General features: G+C 36.5%; 2 protein-coding genes across 14 annotated transcripts in view; one reads left to right on the top strand and one right to left on the bottom strand.

Moving 5' to 3' along the window:
- NRD1 (nardilysin (N-arginine dibasic convertase)) overlaps nucleotides 1-23,584 on the top strand; it is a 54,703-nt gene extending 31,119 nt beyond the window's left edge. The window contains exons 13-33 of one of the 2 annotated variants that reach the window (XM_012722257.1): nucleotides 1,489-1,566; nucleotides 2,867-2,987; nucleotides 3,065-3,123; nucleotides 3,666-3,720; nucleotides 7,142-7,246; nucleotides 9,354-9,477; nucleotides 9,940-10,026; nucleotides 11,680-11,799; nucleotides 12,567-12,618; nucleotides 14,304-14,454; nucleotides 16,290-16,417; nucleotides 17,489-17,651; nucleotides 18,394-18,425; nucleotides 18,663-18,801; nucleotides 19,901-19,948; nucleotides 20,213-20,265; nucleotides 20,661-20,744; nucleotides 21,268-21,358; nucleotides 21,465-21,581; nucleotides 22,521-22,610; nucleotides 22,710-23,584. In XM_012722257.1, the coding sequence (XP_012577711.1) occupies nucleotides 1,489-1,566; nucleotides 2,867-2,987; nucleotides 3,065-3,123; nucleotides 3,666-3,720; nucleotides 7,142-7,246; nucleotides 9,354-9,477; nucleotides 9,940-10,026; nucleotides 11,680-11,799; nucleotides 12,567-12,618; nucleotides 14,304-14,454; nucleotides 16,290-16,417; nucleotides 17,489-17,651; nucleotides 18,394-18,425; nucleotides 18,663-18,801; nucleotides 19,901-19,948; nucleotides 20,213-20,265; nucleotides 20,661-20,744; nucleotides 21,268-21,358; nucleotides 21,465-21,581; nucleotides 22,521-22,610; nucleotides 22,710-22,907 (2,095 nt within the window). In that variant the 3' untranslated portion in view covers nucleotides 22,908-23,584. The remainder of the gene's footprint in view (nucleotides 1-1,488; nucleotides 1,567-2,866; nucleotides 2,988-3,064; nucleotides 3,124-3,665; nucleotides 3,721-7,141; nucleotides 7,247-9,353; nucleotides 9,478-9,939; nucleotides 10,027-11,679; nucleotides 11,800-12,566; nucleotides 12,619-14,303; nucleotides 14,455-16,289; nucleotides 16,418-17,488; nucleotides 17,652-18,393; nucleotides 18,426-18,662; nucleotides 18,802-19,900; nucleotides 19,949-20,212; nucleotides 20,266-20,660; nucleotides 20,745-21,267; nucleotides 21,359-21,464; nucleotides 21,582-22,520; nucleotides 22,611-22,709) is intronic. The other variant, XM_012722256.1, reaches the window with a different exon arrangement.
- A 435-nt stretch (nucleotides 23,585-24,019) lies between these two features.
- The window catches only part of OSBPL9 (oxysterol binding protein-like 9), a 120,224-nt gene continuing 117,848 nt past the window's right edge, over nucleotides 24,020-26,395 (bottom strand). For all 12 annotated transcript variants that reach the window (XM_004679002.2, XM_004678996.2, XM_004678997.2 and 9 more), the window contains 3 exons: nucleotides 26,098-26,189; nucleotides 24,643-24,778; nucleotides 24,020-24,390 (listed from right to left, as the gene is read on the bottom strand). In XM_004679002.2, the coding sequence (XP_004679059.1) occupies nucleotides 24,316-24,390; nucleotides 24,643-24,778; nucleotides 26,098-26,189 (303 nt within the window). In that variant the 3' untranslated portion in view covers nucleotides 24,020-24,315. The remainder of the gene's footprint in view (nucleotides 24,391-24,642; nucleotides 24,779-26,097; nucleotides 26,190-26,395) is intronic.

The following is a 26,395-nucleotide window of genomic DNA, read 5'->3' as shown; positions in this document are numbered from 1 at the left end:
CACACACAGGGTTATTCCTTTTTAAAACAATTTCTTCTAAAGCTTTGTTTATCCTCTGATGATTGAAGTAATTCAAATCTTGAATATTGAAAAGTAGAAAAACTCATCCATAATTATTTTCTGAAGACAAACATAGTCTATATGTTTTCATCCAGTGTTTTTTAATGGGTTGTTCATTTGTTTTGATATGAGTGTTCATCATGAACCTAAAATAATGTGAATTCTCAATAAATTAGTTTTGGGGGGTAATCCTGTTTTCTTTTTTAGTGTTTATCCCTTCTGAGTTACCAAATACAGTATAGTTAACTTTGATAAACTGGGTTCACTCTTTACCTGCTTTATTTCTTTATACCATCTTACTATAGATATAATTCAGTTTCATATTTTAGAAAAGCTGTGTGGGTTTTGGGAATGCTTAACCTAGTTTAAATCATAATATTATATCTTGTAAGAGTTTACTGAATATAATTCTCTAAACTAATTTTAAAATTTAATAATTTAGATTTCCTGTCTTGATATTTCTTTATATTTTTTGTTTTGGTAGCAGTACCTTTCTGAAAAGATAATTTAAGTCACATATATACCACTGCTCAGACTATTAAAGTATATTATTAATAAAGCATTTTTACACCTGTTAATTGCATTTTTATGAACACTCTATGAGTTAAGTAGTTAGGTAAATGAAAATAAAAAGAGAAATGCTAATACAATGGTCAAATCTCTTGCCTTAAGACCATGTATTTATTTAAAGAAAAACAAAAACTATTCCTGGATCTTTATTTTTATTTATTTATTTTTTTTTTTAAAAGATTTTATTTATTTGTGCATACAGAACTGGGGTACAGGCCAGAGGCTCAGGGGCGGTGAGAGGCTTCACCAGAGACAGAGTGGGCAACAGAACAGGCAGATGGTCAAAGTACACTGCTGAGGGGAGCAGCGGGCGGGTCAGGAGAGGTCTGCCAACCATGTGGTCACCTCCGGGGCAGGCGGGGATTGAACTCATGCGGAAGCGGCTTTAGATTCTCAGTGCTGTGCTTTAACCCGCTGAGCCACCAGGGAGGGCCTATTCCTGGATCTTTAAAACAACACATTTCAGTTTACCAAAGAGCCTGATAAAACTTACAGATATAAAGTGATTGATAATCTGCATTATTCTAAAATAATACAGAATTTTTATTTTTATTTTGAGTGAAACAAAAAAAGATTGTTTTCCTTTTTATTTTTTATCATGAAAAGAAATGTTTGATGCCCAAAAGAAAAAAGTAGTATTCTTAAATTTGGAATGATAATACTTCACTGATTTCAGATGAAGAAGTTAAATTTTATCATGTTTTCTTTTTCTATCTTGCTGCTGCCAAAGTGGTTATAATTTCATGGTTAGTGGCATCAATGTGAGAAGTTCATGATCATATTCTCTAATATCATAGTCTTAGAGAAAGATTTGCTACCTTATTTTAAAAATTTTCTGACATTAACATTTTTTTAAAGGGTGAAGCCACTTCACTATATCTCTTGGCTGGTTGGACATGAAGGCAAAGGCAGCATTCTTTCTTACCTTAGAAAAAAGCAAGTATTTAATTCTAAGTTATTTTCAGTATTTGTAAAATGATAGACCAATGAGTGTTATATTTGATATTTATTTTTAATATATTGGAGATATATCTTTTTGCTTTATCTGTCTAGAAACCACAAACAAAATCTAATTGTAGTCACTTTAATAACCTAGATTATTATAATCACTACTTTGGGTTTATTTTATACTTTATAACCCATATTGGAAATTGTTCTAAACAAAAGTTTTAAACCATAAAAAAAAAGACAAAAATCATAAATGTCTAAATTTCAAAATTTTATAAAAGGTTAGCTCTAATCAAATACTTAGACTGCAATAGTAAGAAAGTAAATTCCTTAAGTACTGTGAATTTCTAGGCTTTTCTGATACAGAAGGTGAACTTCATTGGGTAGATAAGTCATCATGAATATGAGAGTGTTGAACAGTATATACAGCCATGTTAGCAGTATGTTTTCCTGGTGCATTTAAGTACTTATTTAAATTGTCTAACCAGATAATGGAAATAAAACTTTATAAGAGTCAGACTAGTTCATTCAGTTAATTCCTTGTTTGATTTTTTTTTCCTTTTAAATATACTATTTCCAGAATGGAACATCTAATTTAAGTACTTTAAACCAATTATGTATCTTAAGAGCATTTGAAGAAAGTTGAGAGGTCAGGGTTATTATAAAATAATAAACTAATGATATTAGCCATATATGTTTATAGAATAAATTTAATATGCTTTTAGATGTGCACAACCTATGTAACTTACTGAACTTTATTAGAATTTCAAACTTTTCATTCTTTCTCCCTGTTCATTTTAGGTTTTTAGGATTACATTAGTCAGGAAAAGATACAATCTCTTTTCCTCTGCCTCTTTCCTAGACAACCTCTGTAGTTTAGCTGTTAGTCACAAAGAACTTATTTGATATTCTGAATATCAAAGATAAGATAGGTTTTAGAAAGATAAGAGAAATGCCTCTATTTTATTAAAAAAATTAAATATTTTGTACTGTTCTCTTCAACAAAAATTACTATGCTTAATGTTTTTCTATGTTGTAATATATACTAGTGTTTCCATTAAAAAGATAAATATGGTTCTTATTTCTGGTGATTCTTAAATGCACCACAGTTTCTTGGGAACCCTGTGCTTTTCAAATTTGTCTTTTTAAGCTTAGTGTTGGAATTCATGTTTGCATGAAGGGCTGAATTTTTAAGGTTTTTCATAGCACTAGCCCACCTGTTCTGTTAATTTGAAATATTTGCATACTAGCAATCCTGGGAATTGATTATCTTTTTTCCTAACTGTAGGTGCTGGGCTCTTGCCCTATTTGGAGGAAATGGTGAGACTGGATTTGAGCAAAATTCTACTTACTCAGTGTTCAGCATTTCTATTACATTGACTGATGAAGGTTATGAGCATTTCTATGAGGTAAATAATTAAAGTGGAGTGTTTTTTATACATAAATAACAGTTTATGTAAAATTGAAATTTTTTTTTTTTTTTTAGGTTGCTCATACTGTCTTCCAGTATTTAAAAATGCTGCAGAAGCTAGGCCCAGAAAAAAGGTAATAGTACTCACTAGAGTTGGGTGTGGAACCATCCTATATTTTAGTATTCAGGCTGTCAATAGACATGCTTTAGTCTTATGTTTATGGTTTTTCAGGAATGTCCTGCTTACTTAACTTCCTTTTACTGGTTCCATACCCTTTTTTTTTAAAAGATGTATTTATGCATACAAGAACTGGGATATAGACTAGAGGTGCATGGGGGTGAAAGGATTCACCAGAGACAGAATGGAGAGCAGAACAGGCAGATTGACTGAAATACATTATTAAAGGGAGCAGCGGGCAGGTCAGAAGTCTGCCATGCCTTTTGTGTCACCTCCCTGACCAGTAATCTGTACTCTTGCTGCATTGGCTGTGGGTAGCTTCATAGTGTGTATTCCATTGCGCCACCAGGGAGGGCTCCTTTATATTCTTACTCCACATGTAAATATATATTAAATGTTTTACATTTTTGGGGTTATTTTATTTTTATTCTTCACTTTTCTAGCTGATAATTCTAATGGGAAATTTAAATACTTATAATTGTAATTTTCTTTCCACAGAATTTTTGAAGAGATTCAGAAAATTGAGGATAATGAATTTCATTACCAAGAACAGGTATTGGAAGTCAAATTCTTTTTGAATATTATCTGTGACCAAGTTGAAACTGGTGTCGATATTGTTCCTCTTTTTGGAAGTGTCACTGAAGTTTTAATTCTGCCACTCTCTGTCATGTGAGTCTCAAGATGACCTTAAGGCTGTCTGAAAATTAACTTGTGTTTTTTAGTAGTCATATTGAGTAACACAGGATTAGTGTGATTGACATAGATCATTTTGGGTGACAATCATTTATGTATGTAGTCATCCATTTGTCTACCCCTTTGATAAACATACATGGGGAACTTGCTTCAGATATTTTGGAGATTAAAAACTGAAGACATTCTGTAAGATAATCTGTTGTAATTGCTTTGTTTTAGAAGCAGTGTCTTTGTAGTTAGGACAAGGAGAGCATTTTTCTTGATTAGAATAAGATGGAAGGTTTTATGGATGTGGCAGATTTGAATGAAGAGTTTAGAGAAGTGCATAGGCAGAGATCTCGGAGGTACTATGAAACAATGAGCCTACTTTCTGCAGCATGGGGCCTATGCAAGAAGGGTATCAGATGAGGCTGAAAGGTAAGGAGTTTAGAGCAGAATTTTTTAAAAACCCTTCTGGTGTTTTGGATCCCTTTTGAATCCTATGGGTCACACTTTAGAAGAATATTTCATACCTTCATCTTTTTAAACTCAGAAAAATGCCATGAACAGTACAGTAATCACCTTGATCTGCCAGTTCTTAATATTTTGCTTCTTTCTGTGTGTATGTATATAGGAGTGTGCATGTGTATTTTCCCCCCAAACATTAAAGGTCTAATTATAAATATTGTATTTTACCCCAAATTATTTTTTTATCATTTATTTGCTACAAACAAATGTGCATGACCTCACTAAAATTGTTATATGCAGGAAATTTAACATTGAAACAAAATTGTTATTTTTTTATTACACAGGCCATAGAATAGTGTTTTTAAGTGCATAAAGTCAAATACTATAGTTTACAAAGGACTATTGAATATTTCAGAATAATTTAAAATAGTAAATTGTGTCTCTACTATATTAAATAACAAGACCTAGCAGTAGGTATAATAATTGTTACAATTTTTAAATAACAGAGTAAATGATATTTTGCAATTTGCAACTACTATAGTATTAATAGTCATAGGTTCTGCTACTATGACTGGTTTGTTGCCAATATTCATAGTTGAATAGAAACACTGAATTAGAGGTCAATAAGAATAAATAATTTCTACCCACTCAAATTCATGTTCATATTTGAAGATAGTCTACAAAATAATCTGTAGTAATTATGTAGTGTTAGAAATTGTGTGTTCTTCTAACTTGTCCACTGAGATCTTGTGGGAATTGTCCATGAACCCAAGATTAAGAGCCCCTGGTTTAAAACCAGTTCAGACATCTTCAAAACTGCCTTTTTGGATCATAACCAGTGATGATTTTCCTGAATATTTGCTGTAACTAGATAGGACTTAAGTACAAGAGGACAAGATCACAAAAAGTGTGAGCTTCCAGTTATTGATTCTTTTGAAATTTGCTTTACTTAGTTGCAGTCATTTGCACCGGAAATGGATATCTTAAGGCTGCTATGACTTAATATTGGCCATTAAGGGCCCTATAGAGTGTAGACACTCCTCCTTGTGAATAGACTGTTAACCATTGAACCTTCAGATCCTGCCCGTCTACTTTACCAAGAGTGATTTTTTTTTTCCAGAGTCTTTGTCGACTGTGGTAGCAAGGTGTTGGCCAGAACTGTGGTAGCCAAGTGGCAGGAACAAGAATTGTGAACTATAATCATAAGTGATGCCCAAATTCCTTTTTCTGGAATTGGCTTTTTAGCATTTGCTGAATTACATTTTATTTCTGCCTTTGTAGCTCTTTCTTAGCAAGACATTTTAAGATTTTTTTTTTACATTTTGTGGCTCATTTTTTTTTATCTCTAGTAGTTTTTATAATACTTAATTTTAAAATATGAACCCAAAACATGTTAGATTAAAACCTAATCAGTATAAAGCCAGAATAAATCAGAAAGGTCCTCACCTGTGAACTGCTTAAATTAATTCAGGTAGCTCAGCTTATTTTGGCTTTTACAAATTTTAGCTTTTACTAAGATTGAAGTGTTTTTCTCGCCAGACTTTTTCCTTCAGTAGTGACAAATTGGGATCTCTTTTCAAGCTATTAAATCTTTTAAGTTAAGAAACTTTAAAAAATTACTTAACATAGAAATCTGTGTTTCTGTAGGCAGAAAAATAAGTTGATGTAACAATAATGTAAGTCAATAAAAGTTTGTGGTAGACAAAGAAAATTGATGACTGGAAAATAAGTGTGTGAGAACATGTAGAAAGTTGCTGGTGGGATTATAAAATAGTGCAGCATTTTTGGAAAATAGTTTAGCAGTTCCATAAGATGTTAAATGTAGAGTTACCATATAAACCAGCTGTTCCCTTCCTAGGTATATACCCCAAAGAATTGAAAACATATGTCTCCACAAAATATTGTACACAAGTGTTCATAGTAACATTATTTATTATAGCCAAAAGTAGAAATAAATGTTCATCAATGAGCAAATGATTAAACAAATGTAGACTACACATACTAAGGAATATTATTTAGCCATTAAGAAGAATGAAGTACTGACTCGTACTACAACAGGAATGAACCTTAAAAACATTATACTAATTGACAGAAGCAGACACAATAGGTCACATATGATGTGATTCATTTATATGAAATATCCAGAATATGTCAATCCATAGAGATAGAATATGACTTGATAGTTGCCAGTGGGTAAGGGGGTGGGAAAAACTGTTCAGTGGGTATAGGGATGTCCTTCTGGGGTAATGAAAATATTCTGGAACCAGATAGTGGTGATTGGTTATACAACTTTGTGTATATACTGAAAATAACAAAATAGCATAATTTAATTTTTAAATGTGCACCTTAAAGTTAATAAATTTTATGGTATATGAATTACATGTTTTAAGAAATTATATGATACCATTTCTGTGTTGTCCATGGTCTTACCAAAGGTGTGCTTTTAGCTATGGGTCCTTAGCATTTTCTCATTGGAAATATTTTGAATCACTCAATTTCATAGTTTACTAATTGGAGCTATTAACTTGCAAGTAAGTAGCTAGTGAAAATAACTGACTAAAAAAATTTGGAATAAAGTAAGAAGATTTGTTTTATTTATCTTTATTTCAGGTACCCCAGCTTTATTGATTATTTTTGTCATGTAACATATATAAGTTTAAGGTATGGAATGATTAATGAATTAGATAAATGTATATATTGCAAAATAATGACTACAGTAAAATTAGTTGACATCTTTATCTTTTCAGTAATTATTGATTGCCAATAATTAAGTCAAGGGGATTAAAACAAGTCAAGGGGATTTCTTGTTGTGAAATAATTTTATTTCTTTACAGACAGATCCAGTTGAGTATGTGGAAAACATGTGTGAAAACATGCAGCTCTACCCTCTGCAGGACTTCCTCACTGGAGATCAGCTCCTTTTTGAGTACAAACCAGAAGTATGGAGGTTTCATTTCTAAAATTTAGTTTTACAGAAAGGTGGGGGCAGTGAGAAACTACAGAGATATGTTTTAAGAACTGTGGGAATGGAGAAAACTTGGTTATTTGGTCATGTTTTTATTGTTAGACAAAAATATTAATGGCTTTTTGAATAATCTTTTATAATTTTACTATATAATTATGTTTTGAAATGAGAAAATTAAGTTTTCTTCTTAGGTTTTAGTGTCTTATTTTTCAAGTGTTGAAACATTACTCAGTTACAGTGATTTCTAAGAATTATATGTTTAGTTACTAAGCAGATTTACAGATTAGTTTACCTTTAATTTAATTGGAGATGTCCATCAATTGAATTTCAGTCATCTTCAAAATATTTCCAAGAAAAATACTCCCCAAATTAGAAATATCTGACTTAGAGGCAGTATTACTCTGTTACTCTGGGGAATAAGTATTGTTAATCTTGCTTGATAAGGGTAGCAGTTCTCATCCAGGAGTGATCTTGTTCTGCAGTGTTTGGCATATTGGCTCTCCTGACTGGCGGTGTCCCCAGTCTAGTGGGTAGAAGCCACTAAACATAGTATACAGTACAGAAGGCATTCAGAACAAAAAAATAGCTGTCCCAAGGTGTTAATAGTGTTGAGATTGAGAAACTTTGATATAAGATAGTCCGAAGCTACTAATTGCAAAGAGAATGGGGAAAGTTAAGGGAAGAAGCAGCAAGTATATGTGCTTGTTACCTTCCTAGGATGGTTGTGACCAGAGTTCTGAATTTTTTTTTCCTGAACCACCATTTTTTTTTCTCTCTAAGGAATGGTAGATAGGGTTTCAAAACTAATCCACAAAATCTTATGTTCGGCCCTCCCTGGTAGTGCAGGAGTTAAAGTCTCAGCGCTATCAAACTATCATCAGCCACTGTGGCCTGAGTTTGATCCCTGGACAGGCAGCTAACCCACATAGTGCAGTAGCCCTCTCCTGTCTCACCTGCTGCAGCCCTCAGCAGTGTATTTCAGTAGATAGGCCTATTCTGCTCCCCATTCTGGTGAGTCCTCTCACCCCTGCACCTTTGGTGTAGACCCCAGTTCTTATATGCATAAATAAATAAAATAAATCTTTAAAGAAACTTAACGTTTAGTCCTTATAATGGCTGAAGGATTTATTGAAGGAAGCCCTATATTGAGATCATTCTGCTGATTTCTTGGGTACCAGACAGTATAATATTAAAACATAACAGTTAAGAGCATAGTCTTTGGAATTATATACAAACTAAATTTGAACTCCACTTTTGCCACTCTTTAGCTTTGTTATTCTGTACAGATTACATAATCTTTAATTTGAGCAAATTAATTATCCTTTAATTAAATTTAATTAACCTTTGAGACTTTGGGTATGCTTTAGGTTTGTTTTCAGGATTAAATGAAATAACGTGTTAAACACTAATTAGTACATAGTAAAAAACTTAGCAAATGATAGCTAGTATATATAATAGTTTATTTTTACATCATTTTGTGCCTTTTTCCATCTCAGTTGTAATCCTCATGGGTGTCCTACCATGAGGGACCCATGTGTCATGATAACTAGTTTTTACTGCTAGTATTGTTGCTAAGTAGAATTAGATGAACACTCTTTGTAGCATTATCAAGAAATGTGTTGACACAACCAGGAGACTAAGGAAGCTTTATTTAGGTGATCATGTATGATAGTTCCATGAGTATCAAGATACTAGGATCTGTAGGCAGTTCCTGACATTGTGGCTTTGTCTTTTCTTTTTTTAAGATTTATTTATTTGTGCACACAGAACTGGGGTACAGGCCAGAGGCTCAAGGGCGGTGAGAGGCTTCACCAGAGATAGAGTGGGGAACAGAACAGGCAGATCGATGAAGTACACTGCTGAGGGGAACAGTGGGTAGGTCAGGAGAGGTCTGCCACACCATGTGGTCACCTCCTGGGCAGGCGGGAATCGAACTCATGCGGAAGCGGCTTTTAGATTCTCAGTGCTGTGCTTTAACCTGCTGTGCCACCAGGGAGGGCCCCATGGCTTTGTCTTTTAACAGGTGTGTCAGGTTAAAGTTGTTACTGTTGTTTATGTGTCTCCCTTTCTTTCCCCCCAAGGTCATTGCTGAAGCTCTTAATCAACTAGTTCCTCAAAAAGCAAATCTTGTTCTGCTGTCTGGTGCTAATGAGGGAAAATGTGACCTCAAGGAGAAGTGGTTTGGGACTCACTATAGTATGGAAGGTAAAATATTTTAATATCACCTAGGAATTTTAAATTTATTTGTCTTGTGGTTGTAGTAAGGAAAAAAGAGTGTAGAAAATTATTTTCTGCAGTTTATATTTAGTAAGTAAATTGTCTTTGTCCTGGTAACTTGGGGGCAGAATTTTGACTATGGTTTTAGAAAAATGCTGCTTAAGTTTTATTGTGCATTTTTAACATCTGGAACTATTAGAATATAGATTTTGATACTGTAGGTTTGATATGGGACCTGAGATTCTGCATTTCCAACAAGCTCCAGGTGATACCAAAGTTGCTGAGTTCACACTTGGAACAGCAAGAGCTAGAATGCCTGGACATGTTGTTCACAGTTATCCTGAGAAAGGACAACTGATTTGTGAAGGCCAGTTGTTGATTGGTTTGTTAATAAGATATTACTAAATAATTGAATTGTTTATTGGATAAGTTTGTTTTTTATCTTTATAGATGTTGAAAATTCTTGGGCTGAATTGTGGAAGAATAATTTTGAATTAAATCCAGATCTTCATCTTCCCGCTGAAAACAAGTACATAGGTCAGTGAAATAGCAGTCATTATATGTAATCTATCTGTACTAGTAGTAAACAAAATAATAGCACCTTTATACCACTTTTGCAGAGTACCATTTGAATTCATATTTGAGTTTTCCTATCACACTTTGGGGTAGGCATGACTCTTTTTTTACATTTGCAAGTGAGAAAATTGAGGTTCAAAAAAGCAGAGTGACTTGTGCAAGACTGTTGAGTAGGTGAAAGAAAGAAACATGACTTAAACTAGATCTTGAGACTCTCTGAAGCTTTGCCTTATTCATGTATACCGTAGGTGATCCTTTCATATTAGTCACCAGAGGAATTGACATTATCTTGTTTGGGTTTTCAGACCAGAAGCTGCAGTCCATTAAAGGATTGTGAAATTAAAAATGATTGTGAGATTATGTGGTGAATTGTGAAAACATTAAAAAATAATCAGAATGGAAAATAGCAAGATGTTTCATTCTATAAAAAAGGCTATTATTTCAAGAACTTTTATTTCAGATAGGTATTTATGTGTATCTGACTGCTATCTTGCAGTGGAAATCATTTCTAAGCTAAAGGCACTGGGATAGGTCAGATGTTACAGTTGTATAAGTAATTTCTCAGAGGGCCATTTCTCCCAGCAATTCCACTTCTTAGGTATATACCCAAAGGAACTGAAAATAGGTACTCAAATACATGTACATACATGTTCATAGCAGCTTTATTCACAATGGCCAAAAGATATAAGTGAATAAATGTATAAACAAGTTATGGTATATAAATGAAATGGAATATTATTCAGTCATAAAAAGAAATAAAATAATGACCCATGCTACAACATGGATGTACATTAAAAAAAATTGGGCTAATTGAAAGAAATCAGACAATAGGTCACACATGATTTCATATATATGAAATGTATAGAGACAGATTGATTGTTGTCAGTGGCTGGGATGAGTAATGGGGGAACTTAGTGGAAGGAGGTTTTCTTCTGGGCAATGAAAATGTTTTGAAACGAGTTACAAGTGGTGGTGGCACAGTATTGTGAGTATACTAAGTGCCTCAGATCACTCAGTTAAAAATAGCTTATTTTATGTTTTGAATCTAACTTCAGTTAGGAAAAATGCTTTTTTAAAAAATCTTGGATATTTTATAAAGTTCAGCTTCATAGTTTGAACTTTCGAGTATGTAAAACAATCCATTTAAAAAAGTAAACCTGAAATACTTTTATTTCCTTAAGGTAGCTATTTCTTTGACGAAATAATGTTTCTATTAACTTAAAGGACAAGTTTAACTTTGAGAAAACTATTTTATAAACTTTCAAACATCCAAAAGTTTGCTAAAAGACATTCAAAATGAATTCATACATAAATTGGTTTATGTAACTGTCCTTACCTAAAGTTTCTTTCACACAAGTTAAGGTTGTAGTTGAGAAAGGGAATGAAACAGAATGTGGAGAGGTCATAGTCAAATTTTGGAAAATTATAGAACTACATAATTTATTTAGCTTAAGGTCAAAAGAATTTTCTGTTCAGGATTTTCTAATTTACGGCACTCCAGCATTTGAATCTGGCTTATTTTTTGCCAAAAAGAAAGATTTCTGAAACCAAGAACATACTGCTAAATGTATTGTTGAAATAACTGAATGCATTATTACTCTTTCCTTTTGTTAGCCACGGACTTCATGTTGAAAGCTTTTGATTGCCCGGAGACAGAATACCCTGTTAAAACTGTGAACACTCCACAAGGTTGCCTGTGGTATAAGAAAGACAACAAATTCAAAATCCCCAAAGGTAAAGTGTTTCTCAGTTAAAAGAGTAAATTAAATAGCAACTCTTTTTGTTAAGCAGTGCCAGGCATTTGGCCACTGTGGTACTCTTTGAACATTATTTCTGAAAAGAGATAGAACAATAGATACCCTAGTCCAGTATTACTAAAGTGAAATATCCTGTCTTCCTCGACATTTTGCTTCTCAACATAAAGGAGACATAGTTAGAATTAAATAAACTCTAAGGTCTTTGTCTTCAATGTGGTGGCCCAAATTGTTGCCTAATTATTTTCTGTTCTTGTGCATAGCATGGGAACTTACTGAAGCAACTTGGAATCAAAGATTAAGTGTTCTTGATTGCCATTTAACCTATTTTCCTAACATTAACACAGCTGTAATATAGCTCTGAGGAATTCTTAAGTTTACTGGGAAGGTGTTTCTTCCTGAATAGGTTATTAGAGTTTCTAATAATGTCCTCAACATTATTCAGCATTCTTGGAAAAACTTTGCTCTTTCAGTGCACATTGGGATTTTTCTATTAATTCTAGTTAGCATTTTCCCTGGCCAAGGCCTTTCTGAGTATCTGTATATTAAGTGTGTTCTTCCAATAAAGTGTCTCTTCTGGACACTCTTTGGAATGGTAAATAGTTACTTTTTAAACACTTCTAAGAATAGAAAATAATGAGAATTTAAGGATTAGTAATTTACTTCAAAATTTTAAAAAAGGGGGAAATAACAGAGATATAAAATATTTGAAGTCTGGACTATATTATCTCTGGTCTTCTTTTTCAGCATATATACGTTTCCATCTGATATCACCTTTGATACAGAAGTCTGCAGCAAAGTAAGCAATTGTCTTCTTTTGGAAATTGCTTTTAAAAAAGATTTATTTACTTATGCATACAAGAGCTGGGGTGTAGGCCAGAGGTGGGGGAAAGGTGGCATGAGAGGACTCACCAGAGACATAGTGGGGAACAGAACAGGCAGAAATACACTGAAATACACTGAAATACACTGCTGAGGGAAGTAGTAGATGAGACAGGAGAGGTCTGGTGCACCATGTGGGTCAGCTCCCTGGCTGAAATATACTGCTGAGGGAAGTAGTAGATGAGACAGGAGAGGTCTGGTGCACCATGTGGGTCAGCTCCCTAGCTGGGGATCAAGTTCGTGATGCAGTGGCTGCTAACTTCATAGTGCTGTTACTGAATCCCTTTAGCCCTCAGGGAGGCCCCTGGAAATTTTTTCTTTTAAATATTGAAAAACTTTCACTTTGAGCTATGTTGATGATTTATTTTTTCTGTGTCTAAACAAATTATTTACATTGATATTGAACATCAAAATGAATTTGTGGCGGCCAATACCTATATATAAAGTAAGCTGATAGAGTAGGCTAGTGATAGGATGAATGGAATTGGGAAAGTTCTTTAAAAGTGAGTGTGGATTAGCTATTGGCCTTTAATGAAGACTAATAGATGAAGATCCTATATTTAGAAACTGCCAAGCAGACTGATATACTTGTTATTAGCAAATTACTTACGTATTTGTGTAGATAATAACTGCATTGTGGGAGGTCAGAGAGCCCAAAATCTGCCTAAAACATAGGAAGTGTTCAGGAAATGCTAGTGTTCTCTTTCTGTCCTTTGCCACTTAAACCATAAAATCCACCCCTAACATGACTATGACCACTGTAGGGTAAATGGAAGTTATCAGTTTTTTTTCAGTCTTTCAACCATTAGCATCTATGATCGGCACCTGTGGTTTTTTATGCATGCCTGACAGTGGGGACCTGGAGTGTGTTCTGGGGGGAACCTCAGCATGCATAAGTGGACACAGCTGAACCGAGAGACTGAGCATGTAAGGGCGGCAGAAGATGCCTGTATGGCAGAGTGCAGAGGAGGGCAGCAAAGAGACCCTAGAAGAGAGCTTAGAGTGTAAAGATTTGCCAGGGGCTAGGAGGCCTCCCAACCTCTTGGCTCCCTGGTTCCCTGCATACCCCACACCTAGTTTCCTCACTACAAATGGTGTGGAAAGATTGTTAAAAGCCTGAACAAGCCACTGAGTGCTCCAGGACTCCTCTTATATCCATCTGCCTGAATTGATGGAGAATGTATTCTGTGCCTTGTTGACATCACAACCATTAACGTTTATAGTATCCACTTTAAAAAACCCATTGCCGCCCTCTTGTCTCTCACATTTAAAATTTCTCTGTTAGAAAACTTAGGCTGCAGAGATGTTCAGAGCCTTTAGACCAGTTGCCTTTGACGCCCCTTACATTTACCCCATTGTGCAGTGTAGATATAATAGCCTGTGTGTACATGACATGAAAAAGATTGGGAAGTACTGCTGAAGATAGGAGTTCTATAATGCCTATGAAACTTAAGTCTTGGGTAAGTTGCATTTGCCTTTAAACTCGGTCGTTTTACATTCTGGAGTAGTAAATTATTAATTTCTGAATGTGAAGTCTACAAGCATTTTTACTCAGATCTGTTTCTTGCCAGTTATTGATACTGTTTACATTTCATGTTTCAGTGTTGTCCTCTTTGATATCTTTGTTAATATCCTTACCCACAATCTTGCCGAACCAGCTTATGAAGCAGATGTGGCACAGCTAGAGTATAAATTGGTAGCTGGTGAACATGGTTTAATTATTCGAGTGAAAGGATTCAACCATAAACTACCTGTAAGTATATATGCTCTGTTTTCCCTTGATTGTCAAGTTCCTTCGACCCAATACTGAACAGCATTTAGGCCTGATTTAAGTGTAATTGCAACCATACAGCAATAGCAAACTTAAAACATCTGGCAATTGCCTAGTATGCAGTTCACAGAATAAAACTCAAACTTGTCCTTTCTCCTCCTCTTGCACCTGTATGCCCTTGTTGCAAAACCTGTGTCAGTTTTCCTTCTAAATTATGAGCCTTTTAGAAATAGGCTCTATATCTTTTCAGTAACTTATCTTTTGGTAAGCAAATTATTTCAGTGTCTGTCAGGAACTTCATAAACAGAGGAAACAACAATATACTAAGAGGGTCAGATCATTAAATACCAGGCAATATATTGTACCCAACAACACAGTTTCTACCTATAAAATGTAGTCGAAAATATTTTAGAAATTTGAAAATGAAATAATAAAACAAAAAGAATAGTTCTGCATGACTAACTTGATAAAAAAAGTCATTATGACACAGGTCAGGGAGGAAATACTGTATATGAAGATAGTGTAAATGCCAAAAAAAGTATTTAAGAAATTGCTTGAGTTGGCATTTCTAACAGGTTGGAATGAAAACTTTAATAGTAGTGGTAGATACTAGCTGATGAAATGCTAAACATTAAAATTGAATAAGCCAAGGAGAGTCCCATTATTATTCAAAATACTTTAGAGATTCAGGCTACTATATTAATTAAAATAAGAAAATGAAATAAAATAACGCTTGGGAAAGTGCTTTTGCTTTGCAGATGATTTTATTCTTAGAATACCTAAAATTTGAAAGATAATAGTGTATTTGGTATAAGATCAGTATGTCAAAACCAATGGCTCTTTTTTCCTAACGTAAGAATAAATACTTAGAAATGCATGGAAAACCAATACCTAGGAATAAATAAAAGCACAGAACTTGTCTGAAGAAAAGTATAAATCTTACTGACAGGTGTAAAAATAGACTAAGTAAATTTTAAATTAATACCATGTTTGTAATAGGAGAGCTTTATATTATAAAGTTACCATTATTTCCAAAATATATAAATATAATGCGCTCTGGTAAAGTAAGTAAAGATTGGTCAGGCTTTTACACCATTGGCCTCTGTGGCTATCACCTGCAGCCTTGAATGCAAGAGGTGCTTGGGAGCGTGGGCGTGGGCAACGCGTACCTAATTGTAGACACCTGGAATATGGTGTGGCCACGGTTCAGTGTGCACATCTGAGCCTGAAGGCTGAGGCTATAAGGGCGGCGTCACTCAGAGACAAGGACAGTAATGGCGGAATGGTTAGGAGAAGACAAGCAGTGGCTATCATGAGAGAATACCAGTGAAAGCCCAAAGAGAAAGAGTAAAGATTTCGGCAGAAGCTGGGAGACCTACCAGCCTCCTGGCCCCTCGGCCCCCCTGCCTTGCTCACCAGTGGGCTTGTCCCAGCAATGGCTTATAAAAGCATTAAAACCTGAAAAAGCTACCAAAGCTCCAGGACTCTGTTCATCTCTCCAAACTGAAAGAACCTGCCTTCTACTTGCTTACATAGCACCTCCCAGTTAGTCAGCATTTAGGGGCAGTGGGAAAGCTGGATAAAATAAAAAAAAGAGTTTAAGAATGCCTATGGAAATTATAAAATAAGAATACTCATTACTCCAAATTCAACAGTATTGAGAATTGTAGTCTCTGAAGATTGAGTCATCAGTACTTATGTCCCCCACAGTGCCTTTTACCATGCCATTAAAAACCAGAGGGAAACATCCCTCTCCCCCCAAAAAAATTAGCAGATTTTTATGCTTTTCCACTTAAATTGTTTTTTTTTCTTGTTAGCTACTTTTTCAGCTCATTATTGACTACTTAGCGGAGTTCAGTTCCACACCAGCTGTTTTCACAATGATAACTGAGCAGTTGAAGAAGACCTACTTTAACATTCTCATTAAACCTGAGACTCTGGCCAAGTGAGTGTACATGAACTTAGCTGCTACTTTGGAATGTGTTTGCCTTAGCTAGTGGTTGGGTGAGGAGAGTGAGGCTCTAGTTTCACTGTTAATTTTCAGACACTGTTAGAATTGTGTTGTGGTTTAGAAAATCAGTCCATATGGCTATAGGATTTCTAAATTTAGCTTAGATAACTGTGAATGGGACTGAAAGCAACCTGCTACTGTTAGAGGCTGAAGTTAAGAAAAATAAGTTTTGTTTTTCTAAGGTTGAAGAAGTGTTAGCTTTGTTGTAGCTCAAAATTGCTTACTGGTGACTTGAATGTGTTGTGTGTTATGATGATTAACTTAGTGAAAATGCTCACTAAGTCACTAATCTGCAGTTGCAACTATCCAGAATTCAGCCAGGGTTCTAATAGAGAACAAAAGATTTCTGGACAGTCTGTATACTAATACTTAAATCCTCTGCTAACAGGCAGCCAACCCCTTTTGGCCTTTCTTTAGCCTGGGGCTTATAGTATCATATAGTGTGACTTAGAAAAGTACCCACTTTTTTTAGTGAGATACCATTTATAAGGTGAAGCCTTTGTGGAGGGGGAAAAAAAATAAATGGAAAAATTGAGTCACATATGTTAGTTAACATACTAAATTCAAACAGTTTAGTATGGGGAGCCAGGGGGCCAGATGAGAGGTGGGGTTTGTCTGTTTCTGGCCCACAGCCACTACCTACACTAATATTCTCACTGTAGTTATAGATATTCATGGTGGTGGCTCCAGTGATTAAAATGTTACTGTGATTTCAAATCAAAATAGTAATAATTTTTATGGGTATGTGACCCATTTGGCAACTTATGTGGAATATTTTATTTTGCCACAGAAACAGTTGAGTTGTTGTACCAGTGAGCACATCCATTTAGAAGTTTGTGTATGCATTATATGCTTTTTAGTGATTATGACATGGTTTCCCCATCTTAAGTTGTAATAGAAATTGTCTTTTTAAAAAGAAACACATCATCTATAGAATTATGACCAGATCTTTCTTTACTCTCATTCATTTTTGATAACAAAACTGTTTTTCTGCCTTCTGTATAGAGACGTGAGACTTTTAATCCTGGAATATGCCCGTTGGTCTATGATTGATAAGTACCGAGCTTTGATGGATGGCCTTTCCCTTGAGACTCTGCTGAGCTTCGTCAAAGAGTTCAAATCCCAGCTCTTTGTTGAGGGTCTTGTACAAGGAAATGTCACAAGCACAGTGAGTGAGAGGTGCTCTGTTACTGCTGTTCAGGTCTGAATGCTGTTGTGGGTCTAGAGTTGCTTAAATTCCTAAAGGGGAACTGTTGTATTTTTAGCGGCTAGCATAATCGCTTCTCTCTTTCTCTCACACACATACATGCACACTCACTTTCTCTCTTACTGTAGACAGAATTTGTGTGTGAAGCTAAGAAGCATTTTATTCTGTTGTAAATGGAGCACAGCGGGCCTGCCCAAGGCGGAGCCTTCTGATTCAGAGGACTTAGTACTATGAGTTTCCCTAGAAAGCACTTGCGAAATGAATTCATTGCTCCTCCTAGTACTCATTTTATGGGCAAGGAATATACGCTTAATGATACTCTTTTGCTCACTCTCTGTCAGCTCTGTTTAATAAATGCAAGTTTCTGAAACAGTTATGGTTGTAATAGCAGGCACAGCCTAGTGGGGTAAAGTGGGTAAAGTATGATCCAGCGGGCAAAGTGTCAGGAGTGTGCATGATAAGACAAGAGAAGCTTTTTAGTTGACACCCACTTAGTATTCAACTAACAATAAATATTACATCAGTGAATGATAAATCTAACCAATAAATAACTCACTGAGCATTTTGCATGACAGATTGTATCTGATTTCCATAATGTTCTACAGGGCTTTCTAAATAATTAGAATATTAGTGTTGGTTGTTCGGGTGAAATTCATGTTGAGAAATGGTGTATTATTTTCTTTTTTTTTTTTTTGCCTCTTAGGAATCTATGGATTTCCTGAAATATGTTGTTGAGTGAGTATTGATTGGGTTTTCTCATTGTAAGTTAGATGTTCTTAGCACTCAGAGGGCGTTGAGCCACAACTCAGTTGATTTTTAAATGCACAACGGAGAGGATTCTTGTACTAAGTTTTCTTGAGGCTGGTTACATAAAGCAATTCAGAAGGGACTGTAGAAGGCTTGACCTCTTCCTTAGGTTTTGGGTAAGTGGTTAAAGGTACTCTTCAGTGACCTGTGCTGATTCTTTTGTAGCAAGCTGGACTTTATGCCTCTGGAGCAAGAGATGCCTGTGCAGTTCCAGGTGGTAGAGCTGCCAGCTGGCCACCATCTATGCAAAGTGAGAGCTCTGAACAAGGGTGATGCCAACTCTGAAGTCACTGTGTACTACCAGGTCAGTTGGCCCTTTGCATACACGCCATCCTCATGGCTACTTGATAGTAGAAAGCCTGGTGGCGAATCCACAGTCCTGGGAAGTGACCCAATGTCTTCAAAGGCTGTAGTTACTGCTGTAGTTTTCTATTGGGATCATTTGTCCTCTTGAAGTAACTATTTAAATTTAGTTCTGTCATGGTCATATTTGTAGCTCATGTCCCGTAACTGTAGGTACCTGGGGAGTTTTTCTTTCAGTTCACAGGCAATTTGAAGCAGAAATGACTGCCAGGTCCAAACTTGATTAAGTGCTGTGGCCTGGCCCTGCTTAGCTGTCCACATTTCCAGAGTTTCTATCTGCTCAAAGCCTCCTGTTGGGCAGGATTTCGTATCGTAAGGTTCTGCTGAGTGTGTTTCATCTGTCTTCTCTTAGCAATAGCTTCTAATATGAACTGCTTCCTTTAGAAAGCTACTTCCCTCCTCAGAGTATTTTGAACAGTCAGAATATAGGTTTTGTCACATATTTTTTAGAGACAAACAGGAAATCTGATTACTGACTTGTGGGGCAGACAGACTTTATTTAGCTTCTTCCACTGAAATGGGAATGAACAGAAATGAGTCTGTGCTGGAGGAGGCTGGGAGAGCCTGACCTGATGTGTACTAGCAACATTCTTGCTTGTTGGACTGCTGCCTCCTGTGATTCTGAGTGTCCATAGTGTGGTTTCTACATCTTATATTAGTTGGTTTGGGTTCCTTGATACTCTTTCCAGCTGAGGAACAAATCCAGGTACCCTCTATTGGTCACCATACATTTCCTGCTCTCTAGGGCCTTGAACTGCAAGTGCTTAGCTCCTGTGGGGAGGAACTGGCCAGAGACTATTGAACTCATTTCCATGTGCCTACAGTTCTAAGACTGGGAATACCTCAGACTTTTGAGTCTAGTGGGAGGGCATGTAACAATGAAGTCATATATAAACAATAAAGTAGGGCATTGAAGATATGCTCCACTTCTTGGGGGGGAAGAGGAAGATACTAGATACATGGTTGCTCAGAAAAGCTTGGTTATTTAAATCCTGTCAGTCATTGTATTTACAGTTGGTCTGACCAAATTCTCCTTTCAGTCAGGTACCAGGAGTCTGAAAGAATACACCCTTATGGAGCTGCTTGTGGTAAGTTGTGCACAGTGTGGAGGTGTTCAGGAGCCCCTGACCACTATGATTGTTCTTTCTGCCTGGGGGCTAGGGACTCTGGTGATGGTTATTTAGTGTTCTCCCCTGTATGAACATGGACAGAGGCCCTGGGAAATTTAGAAAAAGGCAATAAGGGAGGCTGGAGTTTTGGGGAAGAGGGTGGCATATGGAACTTTTAGGGGAAGAAATGAAGGTTTTTCTTTTGGGAGGAGCTGGGCTGATGGGTAGTATGTTGAATTACAGATGCACATGGAAGAACCTTGTTTTGACTTCCTTCGAACCAAGCAGACCCTTGGGTAAGTCTGCTGGCAAGAGCACTGAGCTCAAATAAGGGACTGGGGCTCTTTGCAGGCTGTTTACCAAATATATCCTGATGAGTAGCCTCTCATCACTCTTTGGTCCTTCCATACTTTAGAGTCATACCTATTGGGCAAAAGTGATGTAATTTGTATCTTGGACTATGATTAAGCTTCAAGATAAGCAAAAGAAAAGGCTAGCCTGTAGCTTTTAATTCAGCAGCAGGGTGAACACCCTGAGAATTAAATAGATGCAGAAACATTTGTAGATTCTCCTTTAGGACCTCTGGATGCAGTGAGGATGTGCAAAACTGTTCCCACCCCATCACTAGTACCTCTGAGGGCAGGGCCCCAACCACCACCTGAGCTTACAGAATTTTTCACTCTGGATGTAGGTACCATGTCTACCCCACCTGTAGGAACACGTCTGGGATTCTAGGATTCTCTGTCACCGTGGGGACTCAGGCAACCAAATACAAGTGAGTAAGCGAGTGAGTAGATGGGCCCAATTATTTTCTTGGCATGGAGAGTAGACGCTATATGTGCTTATTTATCAAGTAGCTCTCGCCAACAAGATTTATTTCACTTAATCAGCTGTGGAAGTGGTTCATAGATGGCCTGATTTCACAACTCACCAACCAGTGATTCCAGTGCTCTCTAGGCTTGGACTCAAGTCCTGGGGTCCTATGCAGGGCTTGCCATTATTTCCTCTCTGCAGACAGACCTTAGGACAAGCAAGGCAAGGATTCCTGACCTGGCATTCATGTCAAGAACTGAGATTCATGGCCTTGCTGGTTCTCAGGTTTGTAGTAGTCTAGTTTGGATGTCATTGTTTGAATCAGTATTAGGATATCAGAATATTGAGTCAGCATGGAAGTTAATGGTCTCATTGTAGGGGCGAGTACTGAGGCCAGGGAAGGAAGCATCTCAGCCTTTTTCCTGGAAACATGCCTTAGCCCAAATTCTGTTTTATGACTTTTAAATAAAGGTGTTTTGTTTCAGCTCCGAGGTTGTTGATAAGAAGATAGAAGAATTCCTTTCTAGCTTTGAGGAGAAGATCGAGAACCTCACTGAGGATGCATTTAATACCCAGGTGACTATTGTTGCTGGCTCTTTTGGCCTTTTCCTATAACACCCCCAGGACAATCAGATACTCAGCAATGCTACATCTCAAGGTCTCTCTTTTTGGTGGTTAACAGGTCACAGCTCTGATTAAACTAAAGGAGTGTGAAGATACCCACCTTGGAGAGGAGGTGGATAGGAACTGGAACGAAGTGGTGACACAGCAGTACCTCTTTGACCGCCTTGCCCACGAGGTAGTAACACAGTTTTTAGGTTAAGATAAGCCCTGATTCTGTAGGAGTCACCGGTACAAGCAAATTGGTATTGTGTGGAAGAGAAACCTGCCACACCTAGCCAGGCTTGGTAATTTACTTATTTCTTGACCACTCTAGCACCTGAGATGGCCCAATCCAATCAAGCTTGATGCTAATCTTTAGCACCCTGGACTTCACCATGCTTCATCAACAACTGATACCCTTTCACCATCCCTACCCCACCTGTTTTGAGTCAGAGCAATATTTTGTATTTTTGAGATTTACTACAGTTTTGAAAATGTTCTTCTATTAAAGGAAATGAGAACTTTTAATCTTATGGAGCTCTTCCACCAGTTCGATTATAGGTGTAAGTTTTTAACTTCTAATCCAAAGTGATAAAGCCCATAAGAAAGAGTTCTGGGTTCTACAAGCTAGTATTCTCTCTGGTGATAAAATCATGTGTGGTGAATAATGGATATTCAGTGCTTCATGAGGCAGAAGGTTATTTAACAAGAAGCTTCAGCCTAGCTCTTAAGGCACTCCTACTTTCCTACTAGAAACAAAATTCTCTTCACCTGTTGTAGTAGTTACTATAATTCCTTAACCCAAAGTATATCATGTAAACACCAAAGTAAAACCACATATCTGAGAGATGGCATTAAGGTTTTTGTTCAGTGTATAATTAATTAGCTATAATTGCCTATCTTTTAGGGCCAATTTTTGCTATCAGAGAGGCTTATTTTTATTTCTTTGGAAGGTTCAGGGCATGTTGAGCCTTGGAAGAATGAAATGATGTGCTAAGGTGCTAAGCACATGAAGGAGGCCTGCCTGCCTGGGGGTGGGAATGGGGTAATATTTAAGAATTATCTTTTCAGAAAACAATTCTAGTTTAGTCTAGAAATTGTATCGCTATATTGCTATTTTCCTTCCCTCTGTAAGATTGAAGCCCTGAAGTCATTCTCAAAAACAGACCTGGTTGATTGGTTCAAGGCGCATAGAGGACCAGGAAGTAAAATGCTCAGCGTTCATGTGAGTATGATTAACTCTGACAGGCTCCTAGAGACCATAACGGGTCTTTGCCCAAATCTGGTCAGCCTGTATCTCACCTTAAGTCTTTGACTCCTTTAGGTTGTTGGATTTGGGAAGTATGAGTTGGAAGAGGATGGCAGCCCTTCTGGTGAAGATTCAAACTCTTCTTGTGAAGTGATGCAGCTAACCTACCTGCCAACCTCTCATCTGCTGGCAGAGTCTACCATCCCCATTACTGACATCAGGGCTTTCACATCAACACTTAAGCTTCTCCCCTACCATAAAATAGTCAAATAAACTGCAGTCTTTGTTGGCCTGAAGTATTGTGTATTTAAAAATGTGTATTTTATGATGTTACACTACTACTGCCTTAGGGCTTCCATTGACTTTTTTGCACTGTTACAGAATTTTATTTACCTTCCAACCCTACCCCCACCCCCCTTTCTGTTGTGACTAACAAAACAAGGGTTACTGTAACAGCTGGCAGAGAGACATTAATTAATTACCAGGGTAGATTAACAAACTTGCAGAACGAAAAGCCTTGGCCTATCCTGTTGGTCCTCTCAGATGGAGTTCTACTACAGCCTTGAGAAGCCCTATGTAACAGATGTCTTTAGTACCTAAATGCTAGGTGCTAGTAACTAATACAATTTTTTTCAATGTATTTTTAAATAAAGATAGTTCTGTATTGGCCTTCAGAATGGCCCATTTTCTGCTGTGGCATTATTTTATTTCAATATGGGGTGGGGATCTAGTACAATCTTCCTAAATTCTCTAAGGCAATAAAATATTTTTGGATAAAATCTTGGTAGACTTACGTGTGCTAAATTCAACTGAAGATTTTAGACAACAGTATAAGGGACGGATGAGGAGAGAGATCCGCTACTATATAATAAGTCCTTATAAAAAGCTAGCTCCCATTTCAAGGTTAGACACAATTGGTACCAATTTTAACCATAAAGATAATAAAAGAAACACATTAAAAAAAGGTTGGAAAAATTACTTTATGAAGCTTTAAGAAGCACAGAGTATAATTAAACTGTAGTCCAGAGTTAGATACAATTTAATAATTCCAAAATAAAAGTTATTGAAAGTAAGACCATGAAATTTCATAACACTTGATTTTAATACACTGCGCTAATTTTACTAAACTCAGAGGAACCTATATTTACAGATATGGAGCATTTATGAAAAATCTGGCATCAGATATATATGTATATATGTGTGTGTTTATATATATATGTGTGTATATATATATGTATATTTATATGTGCGTGTGTGTATATATATATGTGTGTATATATATATATATATATATATATATATATATATATATATATATATAGAACCCAAGGTTATATGAACTAGGAAACGTGTATCTCAACAACAGAACTAGAGGGCAGAGTTTGAGACTGAGATTTATAAATGCCTTTCAAAGCATGGAATCTGGAAAGGAGCAGACATCTTGTTTTCAAACCTGAAAATTTTCTCAAGGACTGAAGTCCAAATTGTAATTGCCACAGAAGAGGAAAAACAGGAAAGCTTTTCTCGCTTTAATTGTTCATCTGCATCGGAAAGTCCAGTATCCCTGAGTTAGGAACCACTGCAATAATAATGGGAGTGAATTAAATTCTCCCAAAGGAAGATTGTTGTTTAATTATGCCTACTGCTCTTGTCATCAGGTGTAAACTTTGCATTTCCCACCCTAATGCTTGGCAGCACCAATACGTTTCAGTAATGGTTCATCATAAACCCAGCATTCTCCATCTTCATGAAATAACTGTAAGAGAAAGGAGGAGACTCAGTTACAGGCATGCTTTATGCTTCTATAACATCATTTTGTTACTATGGCTTCTCCTTCAGTAACACTGCAGTTCAGGCAGGGACAAAGGGCTCACCTTGTTCATTATCCTGCTTATTTAAAACTGTGATGCTTCATTTCATTCACTGAACTGACTGACTGAGTTACAGCTCAGGGTATGGGAGTAGCAACAACTGGGAGGTTGGTGCAAATTCACTTAAGCAAACTTACCCTTGTCTCCCATTGAATTTCCTTCTCTTTCCTTTCTCGAGCTTCTGCCCTTTGTCTTTCTTCAAGTTTATGCTTGGCTTCAGTAGCTGCATCAATATCTCTGATTTTTAAGTTGAAAGTAACATCCTTCCAAAGACTTAAAGAGAAGTAAACATTCTAAGTAGGTGTGTTGACAGAGAAGGGGGCAATCTTGAGAGTCTAGAGTCGCACTGCGTATAGTGTAATTATACTAGTAAATCAAATGGCTTTAAGTGCTATAGTTAACAGAATAAGTATCTTTAGCTGACACCAGGGTACTAAAGAATCACTTAATTCCACTGCTGTCAATGAAGGGAATAGATTGTTAGAAAGGTCAAGTGAGGATAAAGAAAGGTGGTGGGGGGTGGGGGTGGGAAAGACCTAGGATCCTAATTCTGGCTCTACCTAATAAAACTTTGAAGGTATCAGCTCACTTCTCCAGGACCTGAATGCCCTTTATTATAAACAAAGGATCAGAGGAGCTGAGGAGATCCATTTCAGAAAAACTTTTAAGGATTTAACAATAAGATCTTAGAGAAACAATGAATAAAAATAAGGTTCAAGAGGTAAACTGCAGGGGCTTAAGGGGTAAGAGATTTGACTTCTCCTCAAAACCTGGGAGATGTTAAGTCTGGTCTAAATATGTCACTTCACAAGTAAGACCCCTAGACACCAGAAAACAGGCCATTCCTAAGATCCCCTTGATGGTGAGTAGCAGAGTGCATTTCTATAGGTTTCTGTGTATAAAACCAAGCAGACGGTCCAACCACGTGAACTATTTAGAGATAACAAATAAGTGATTTAAAGGTTCTCTTCCATCACTTGAGAAATCCCACATATATTAAACAAGGAACTTCAGTGCATGATTCTACATACCACTAAAAGGTCCCAATTTTATCATAAAGGAGAAAAAATTGAGACTGACAAACCATGCCAATTAGCAATTGGATAAGAATTGCTTTTTTTTTAAAGCATGCAGATCATATTCTGGTTAGTGTTTTTTGTTTTAGTAATTTTAGAGGTATATATCACATACATACTTCGGGATGAAATTAAAGTTTCTTGCAAACAAGACCTGAAGGTGTTTCACTACAAATTTCTCCATTGGGTCCCTTATAAACCAAACTGGAATTTCTTATAAACCAAAAGAGTGATGATCAGTCAGTGTATACCATATGGTGTGTATGCTAAGTATCAAATACACGCTCTATGTTTACTTCATTTAGTCCTCATTAAAATTGAGAGGGTTCTCATTTCAGGAAAGAAAGCAAAGGCAGGTTACAGAGCTAGCAAGTGGGGGAACTCCCTATGAACCCAGCATTCAAACCAGTCTGAACTGCTGCACTGCCGCACTGTCTCCAGAACCCAGCCCTGGTGCCTATTCCCAGGAAACTGCAGGGCCACTGCCACAAAGCTCTAGTTTGGCTGTCTCCTTACCAACGGGATTCATATTCATTCTGATCTTCCAACTTCCTTACTTTCTTCTTTATTATAGGCAACTTCTTGGTATCTACGAAAACTGCATTTTCCTAGAAAAGAAAAAAAGTAGGTAATTATCTTATTGTTCAAATTATTATAGGAGATCAACTCTCCCCAGAAGATTTCAATTAATAGATAAAAATAAATCCCACACAGGCACTCCACATTTACTGCATTTTTAATTAAAGTGAACCTTTGTGGCAACCCACTGTCAAGTCTGTCACTGCCATGTAACGTGTTTGTCAGTTTTAACTAA

The sequence above is a fragment of the Condylura cristata genome, unplaced genomic scaffold (assembly GCF_000260355.1).
Source record: "Condylura cristata isolate star-nosed mole 26May11 unplaced genomic scaffold, ConCri1.0 scaffold00008, whole genome shotgun sequence".
Lineage (NCBI taxonomy): Eukaryota > Metazoa > Chordata > Mammalia > Eulipotyphla > Talpidae > Condylura > Condylura cristata.
Note: the sequence above shows the minus strand (reverse complement) of the source record. Positions and strands in the feature narration are given on the sequence as shown.